General features: G+C 52.0%; 1 protein-coding gene across 1 annotated transcript; it reads right to left on the bottom strand.

The window, feature by feature from the left end:
• Window positions 1-136: 136 nt before the first annotated feature.
• Window positions 137-6,770, bottom strand: EIF6 (eukaryotic translation initiation factor 6). Its single transcript, XM_009098768.4, has 6 exons — window positions 6,388-6,770; window positions 6,228-6,313; window positions 5,328-5,503; window positions 3,926-4,102; window positions 2,603-2,784; window positions 137-1,472 (listed from the first exon to the last, which is right to left on the bottom strand). Exons 1-6 carry the CDS (start codon window positions 6,492-6,494, stop codon window positions 1,463-1,465), a joined length of 738 nt encoding a protein of 245 aa, XP_009097016.1. The 5' UTR covers window positions 6,495-6,770; the 3' UTR covers window positions 137-1,462.
• Window positions 6,771-7,113: the final 343 nt, after the last annotated feature.

Here is a 7,113-nt window from a genome sequence, read left to right as displayed (position 1 = left end):
ATCACATGTATTTCACCCAAGAGCTGAGCCCTGTGAGGTGGCCAAAGGGCAGCAGCTCCTCACTAAATACTGAGACAGGCTGAGAGGAGACCTGGAGTCAGGGCCAAGACAGGTGGTGCATATTAAAGGGCTGGTATCTGATCACAGATGATCATGGCAATCTTTATTTTGAAGGAGTAACCTTTTATCAGCCAAATCTTACAAAGCCTTTCCTGAACATCCAGACAGTAAAACAAAAATGGAAATTTACTCAATTTTCTACAAAGCCCAAAGCACCTGGGCTGAAAAGAGCTCTGTCCATACAGCCCACAGGTCATCATTCCCCAAGAGAACTCAGCTGAGAACAAGGCAGCTTGCTCCAGTGTGGAGACAAGTAAGAGCTTCCTCTTACCCTCAGGATGAGAAATGGAGGCACTTCTATGCCTTCAGTGTACCCTTAATGGACAAGCAGGAAAGCAACTGAAATGAGGTATCACTGAGCAACAGCTGTGTAGAGAGATTACAATCTTCTGCCTGAAAGTAGCACCTACAGCTGCTTTCATCTGGCTCAGGCAGAGCTCTTCATGAGGAAGCTCCCAAATCTGTAGCCTTTGACTGATTGACTGCTCAGAAAGAACCATGCCATTTAACCTTTGTCTCCAAGGTAACTCCAGATAAGGTGGTCCAAATCTATTGGGATTTGCTGATTTCCAAGAGTTTCCCATTGTAGGAGGTGAACTCCTGCAGGACAAATTTAGCCTATTGGCAAATGTGCCTTTTGGGCCCTCTCCTGCAGGTGTCTCAGAAGCAGCACAGGTGACACCAGATCAAACACTGGTCCAGGGACTCCCAGGCTGTTATTGTTAAAAGCCCTTGGATTGACACTGAAAAACTCCAGTTTTTATCCAAGCTGATAATTTCAGAATCACCATCCCATGGGAACAGCTGGAAGTCAGGGCATATGAGCAGGTGATGATTTCTGAATTATTTTGTGGCAAGTAAACTACTGTATTTTTGGTACTGGACATACAAAGGGGTCTTACACGTACCTAGAGCAGAAACACCACTCAAGCAGGAGTGTGGAAAGAGAGGGCAGCACATGTAGTGCCAAAACAAACTCTGTGCAGCAGGACACTGGTGCAAGACTTAAGGCAAAATAATCTCTAGTGATCAACATCCAAGAGCCACAAGAGTAAATACTGTGGGGTAATTTGAGGGGCTCAGTTGGCATCACAGAACCAGAAAGCAGAGCTGAAGAACTGAGCGAAGGGATAGAGAGCATTCCTTATTTGTATCTTATGCATGTTATTTGTCAGTTTTTGTGGTAACAGTTTAAAAAAGATGACAAAAATTTGGTTTTGTAGCCTCTCCTTTGGGCCAGGCCTGCAGAAACATCATCAGAAGGTCTGGATGTCTGTGATCCAAAGTGCAGCTCAAAACTTCACTCCTTAGGAGCTTTCTGGGACGTAGGAACCAACACTGCTCATGTCAGGCTAAAAGACAAAACAGAAAGAAGGTTTAGTTGTGCCAGAATGCAGAAGGCATTTCAAAATAACAGCTTCAGTCAGCTCTCACCTTCCCACTACAAAGGCCCAGAAGAAATTTCCCTTCCTAGGAAAGGACCTATGAAAGAGGGAAGCAAGATGTTGTGGCTGCTAACAGCCAGGCACAGGATCAGACCTCTCAGGCTGGCAAAGGCAAAATGCACATTCAGCCTGGCCCAGGTAAAGATCTACAGCTCAGAGCAGGTTTAATTACAGCTCTGATATGCTCAGAGACATCAAGACTTTGTACCCAAAGTGTAACAGGGCAAAGAATAATTTAAAGGGTTTTCCACTGAAGGAACTCCTTATGCCATAAACAATTCCCAGATTGTGGCTGAGAACTCAGCAACCAAGTTACAATGCTCAGGAAGTTCAGGAACACACTTCCAGCACCACATCAGTGGTGCTCAGGGCTGCAACTCAGGGCCCAAAATAAGTTCCCACAGGACATTTGTCTATGCTTCTGCCTAAATGTAAAAACATTTGCTTATGAAAAATATTTCCATATATTAATTAATGGGGAAGGTCTCATATCATTATCACTCCAGATGGAAAACAACGTCTGCCTCACATTAAAAAGTAACTTGAACAAAGCCTTTAACAAAAAGGCTTAAGCAAAATTCAAGTTAGCAGTTTTAAATGCAAGAGGTTTATGGCAGCAGCAGCTGACAAGTTCCACAATCTTTCTGGCTCCAGAAATGGTTACAGCTAGCATTTGAAATAACAGTCAAATAACTACAGTGATCAAAAGCCAAGATGACAAGCGAAGTCACTGGTATTTAAACTTTTAAAATAAGATTTGTTTTAAAAAAACCCCATTCATGCCATAGCTGAGCATTGAACAGTTAGGAAAGAAAATCTGCCAGCTGAAACAGATGTTAGTTCTCACAAAAAGGATTCTCATTACAACAGCATATTCCATAACCCAATGAGTAATTGCTGCCAGTAACCAACAAAAGGGGAGAGGAAGTGAAGAAATTATCATTAAAGCAGATAGATTAACTGTGGAACCAGCTGCTTTTATAACAAAATCTTGTCTGTTCTGACCACGACTCTGCCTGGAGGTGGATCCTCCCTACCTGTCAATCAGGGAATCCCTCATGTTGGTGGCGATGGTGCTCGGCTGAGCCTCGTTGAGCCTGAAGATGCTCTCGATGACAGAGAGCTCGGTGCTGGTGGTGTCCAGCCCGCAGAAGGCGCACCAGTCGTTGACCACCATCCCCGCTGCGATCACCTCGCTGCCGCGGTTCACTGTCCCTGCCTGCCGGACAGAGCAGCCGTGAGACAGAGCTGGAACAGCCCCTCACACTGCCTGGCACAGCTCCTCACACTGCCCTGGCACAGCTCCTCACACTGCCCTGGCACAGCCCCTCCTCACACCGCCCTGGCACTGCTCTTTGCTGGGGGGCTCAGCCCACACTGCTTGAGAGAGCAACTCTGCCACCAGCAAAGCTCTGAAGGTGTCAGATGAAATGACTAATGAACAGCCTTTACCCTCCTGTGAGAAACTGGGGTGGCATTCAGTGACAGAGAATCCAAGGAGCAGGAAGAATAACAGCATTCACACATCCAACTGAGCAGGCAAAGGAGTTTCTTACTTCATCTTTTCAAACACTGGCTAAAAATGCAGGTGTTAGAATGGTAGATGCTGCTGCCTATTTTTATCCCCAGCGAGCCTCTCCTGTCGAAAGGCAAGCTGAGTTAACATTCAGGCAACGCAGTCAAACCTCCACTCAACACTCACCACAGATGGCTCAGCAACAGAGGCAAGAAAGGCTCTTTTGCAAGGTTTTATTCCAGCAGGATAACAGCATGCTGAAGAGCAAACCCCGGGAAAAGAGGATGAACCATGTGGAGCAGGCAGCTCATAAAGGGGAAGGGGTGGGGGGCAGAGCTAAGGGCTGGGCAGAGGAGACTGGTCCCCAGGGGTAGGGAGGTGGCCACTAGGGATGCTGAGCCAGTAACAGGGGAAGGAGAAACCAGAGGAAGTTGCGACAACAAGTCCGTGGGGGAGTGTTTTTCCCTTTGGGATGGCTAACTCTATGGTAAGTAGTTAAGGATCTTTCCAGGGCTGAGGGCTTGGGGACTGACCAAAGGGAGAGAGTTCATGGGATGCTGCAACTGGCTTCAGCCAAACCACAAACAGTCTCACGTTCTGTATCTGCACAATGTGCACAATCCCAGCACAGCAACATTTCAGAGGGCAGCTAAAAGCCCTGAGCAGCTTATTCAGACTCAGGAAGGACAGGAAACTGTCTGGAAGACTTGGTTTAAGTCTTCTCCTCACCTCCCACTCAAAATCACTTCACAGAAAAACAGTATCTGGGAGCCCCTGAGCTGGAGAAACATTGCACCTGAGTTGGGAGGGAATGGGAGGAGCAAACACTCCACAAAGGCCTTACCACGAGTGGGACCTGCAGCAGAGAAGACAGCTCATCCTGGTCATCGATTGAAGTCTTGGGGTGTACTATTCCTCCCTGGTTACTGAAAACACAGTAACTCCCAACCAGCACCTGGTCTGCTACTGTTTGTCTGAACACTTCCACCTTCAGCACATCTGCCAGGATCTCTTCTGTCTCCTGCAAATGGAAGGAGGATAAAGCCTTCAGCCAAATTATGGAGTGGGAAGTCAAGCTATTCCTGCACACAGCCCTCAGGTGGGAGCCTCCCACACTGCACAGACCAGTGCAACCCAGTCACAGTAACACACACAGCCAAGCTCCACACTCCACACGTTCCCAGCTTCCTGTGTCACTGTAAACACAACCTCGTGGCTTTGCTGGGAAGTGCTCAAATCCCACCCCCTCTGTTGGCAGTACATCACTTGTATCAATTCTCAGCAAACCAGTCCTCTTTGCTCCCAAACCACTGGGACAAAATGGTCTTATGCTTCTCATAACTCTAACAACTTTCTTCCTCTCCAAATTTCACTGTGAATTATTTTGATTTCTCTTTCTCTGGACATCTTACATTACTTTTTGCACTTTTTAAAAACATATAGTGCAAAGCCTTCTCCCATTCCCTTATTTTTCCCTTTGCACTCCTGCCACTAAGTCCCATTCCTTAGCACAAGCTGGAAGCAAACACTATCAGGACCTGCAGTCACACAGCACGTCTCTCAATAGTGTTAAGGCACCTGTTCTCAGGCATAAAATAGAATGATGTTGTCTCCTCTTCCCTTATTTTAAACTCTCATACAAGAACCTTCTATTTTTCTTTCAGACCCCTGTAATGATGCACATCCATGGTCTCTTTGAGCTATGACATGCTCTGGCTCACTCAGCTGTAGCTTGTAACTCCTTCTGTGTTCCTCACTGCACTCCTCCTTATGCTACTGATTAGACCCATATACACTTCACCCAATTTTATGCACCTAAAGCAAACTGCACCCAATGATCACTGATTCACAGAGTGCTTTGGGTTGGAGGGACCTTAAAATTCATCTCATTCCATCCCCTGCCATGGGCAGGTACACCTTCCACCACACCCGTTTGCTCCAAGCCCTGTCCAACCTGGCCTTGGGCACTTCCAGGGATGGGGCTTGGAGCTCCTCTGGGCAACCTGTGCCAGAGCCTCACAACCCTGTCAGGGAAGAACTTCTTCCTACCATCCCATCTAACCCTGCCCTCAGTCAGTGAGGAGCTGTTCCCCCTTGCCCTGCCCCATGACACACAGGACCCCCCACTCCCTCCCTTCTCCAAAGCACATCCACCACCTCTGCACCGCAGGGAACAAGTCCAGCCTCAGCCTGGGCAGCATTTCCCAGCCCCACTCTGAACGTGGGAGCGTCCCAGAGCCCTGTACCCTGTCCAGGTCCGGGTGCACCAGAGCCACGTAGTCATTGCAGGTGGTGACGTTGCCCAGGGCCGAGAGCCGCTCCTCCACGCGCTGGATGCGCACGGAGTCGGGGAGGCTGTTCCGGATGTGCTGCAGCTCCTGGTCTGTTGTGCTGCTCGGCACCAGCAACCCGTGCCTGTTCCCTAACGTGACAACAGGAAATTGGACAGAATGAAAATAACGTTCCCACAGGGTGCGTTAGCACTTCCCTGCTGTTCACACACGGCGTGAGCTGCTCTTGCTCTGTGCATTTCTTCCAAGCCCAGAATTCAGCCCAGGAGATGTGAAAATAAGCAGCACCTCAGGAAATGAAAAACAAGGCTGAAGGACAGAGTGTGGGTGAATGGCACCATCTTTACCCCGCTCTCTCTTCCAACAGGACAAATGGAGCCCCGAGGCTCTCACTGAGACACTTAACAAGGAACTCTCTGTGCAGATGCCACCTGCCCTACAAAAGGCCCAGTGCTACTGTTTGTGTGACTGTGGCAGCACAACTGCCACAAGCAAGAACCTGGTCAGACCTAAAGGGGTCTCACCAGGCAGAGACACGTGAAAGGCTTTTCCCTGACTCACACTCGGTAATACCTCCCCCTCCCTGGGCACCGAGGAGCAGCCGAGCTTCCCGGGCCCCGAGAGCCAACACTCCCCCACCCCGGCTCCGGGCGAGTCTCTTCACAGAACCAGCCAGGATGGAAATGACCTTTGAGATCATCCTTCCCTCTCCTCGCACACTCGACGCGTTAAAACAACCCTCGAGGGCGAGGGGCGCTGCCCCACGGCTCTGTCCCCCGGCACTGTCCCCGGTGCGGCTCCGATCGAACCGAGACCCCTTCCCGTCCCCCCCGAGGCTCCCTCCGCCTCACGTACCCACACACATCCTGCCGATGATGCGACAGCCAGCGATGGACGCGTGAACCACCGGGATGGTCCCGAAGAGCTCCCCCTCGAACACGCTGCAAGGAGAAAGCTCCGCGTCAGGGCCCCGCGGGGCCGCGGGCCGAGCAGGGCCGGGCCGGGCCCCCCTCACCTGTAGAAGTTCTCGGAGCCGCCGATGGCCACGAGGCAATAGGCGTTGGTGAGCTTGGCGAAGCAGCCCAGCTCGTTGTTGTTCTCGAAGCTGGCGCGGACCGCCATGGCAGGAACGGGAATGCGAGCGGGGCAGAGAATCGGCAGGGGGCCGGAAATGGGAACGGGAATGGGCCGGGAGCGGGACTAAGAAGAGGGCCGAGAACGGGAGTGGGAACGGAGCTGCGTCCGGGAAGGAAGTCGGAACGGGATCAAGATTGGGCCAAGAGCGGGAACTGGGCGGGGCCGGGAAGGAGCTGAAGTGGGAATGGGAACGGGAACGGGAACTGGAACGGGCCGCGGCGGCTCCGAGCGCCTCCGCCGGAACCACGAGGCGCCGCCGCTTCCGCTTCCGGCGGGGCGCACGCGGGGCCGAGCGGCGCCAGCTGCCCTTGTTGGGGACAGCGCCCCCGAGCGGCCAGGAGGTGAGAGCGATCAGGGCACGCCGCCATGGGAGGGAGCGGGGTCGGGACCTGCCCGGGACCCGCTGAGGGACCGAGCGGGACCGGCCCCCGGCCCTGGAGGGACCGGCCCCTGGCGGCAGCACCGCCCCAGGCACTGCTTGCCAGCTCGACCCCGCCACGGCCCTGTGGGACACAACCCGTTCCCGTGTGCCCGGATCCCTCCTGGGGCCGAGCCGGCCCGTGTGTCCCCACAGTCTGGAGAGGCCGCCACGGGTCCAGGGGCG

This window comes from Serinus canaria, chromosome 20 (genome assembly GCF_022539315.1).
Source record: "Serinus canaria isolate serCan28SL12 chromosome 20, serCan2020, whole genome shotgun sequence".
Taxonomy (NCBI): Eukaryota; Metazoa; Chordata; class Aves; order Passeriformes; family Fringillidae; genus Serinus; species Serinus canaria.
The sequence above is the reverse complement of the archived record's forward strand: the minus strand, read 5'-3'. Positions and strand labels throughout refer to the sequence as shown.

What these genes read in the sequence shown, in the direction of transcription:
- EIF6 (XM_009098768.4), bottom strand. Translation starts at nt 6,494, where the DNA reads ATGGCGGTCCGCGCCAGCTTCGAGAACAACAACGAGCTGGGCTGCTTC. An exon ending in CATCGGCAGGATGTGTGTGG is followed by an intron (nt 5,504 to 6,227) that starts GTACGTGAGGCG and finishes TTGTCACGTTAG; the next exon opens with GGAACAGGCACGGGTTGCTG. An exon ending in TGCACCCGGACCTGGACAGG is followed by an intron (nt 4,103 to 5,327) that starts GTACAGGGCTCT and finishes TTCCATTTGCAG; the next exon opens with GAGACAGAAGAGATCCTGGC.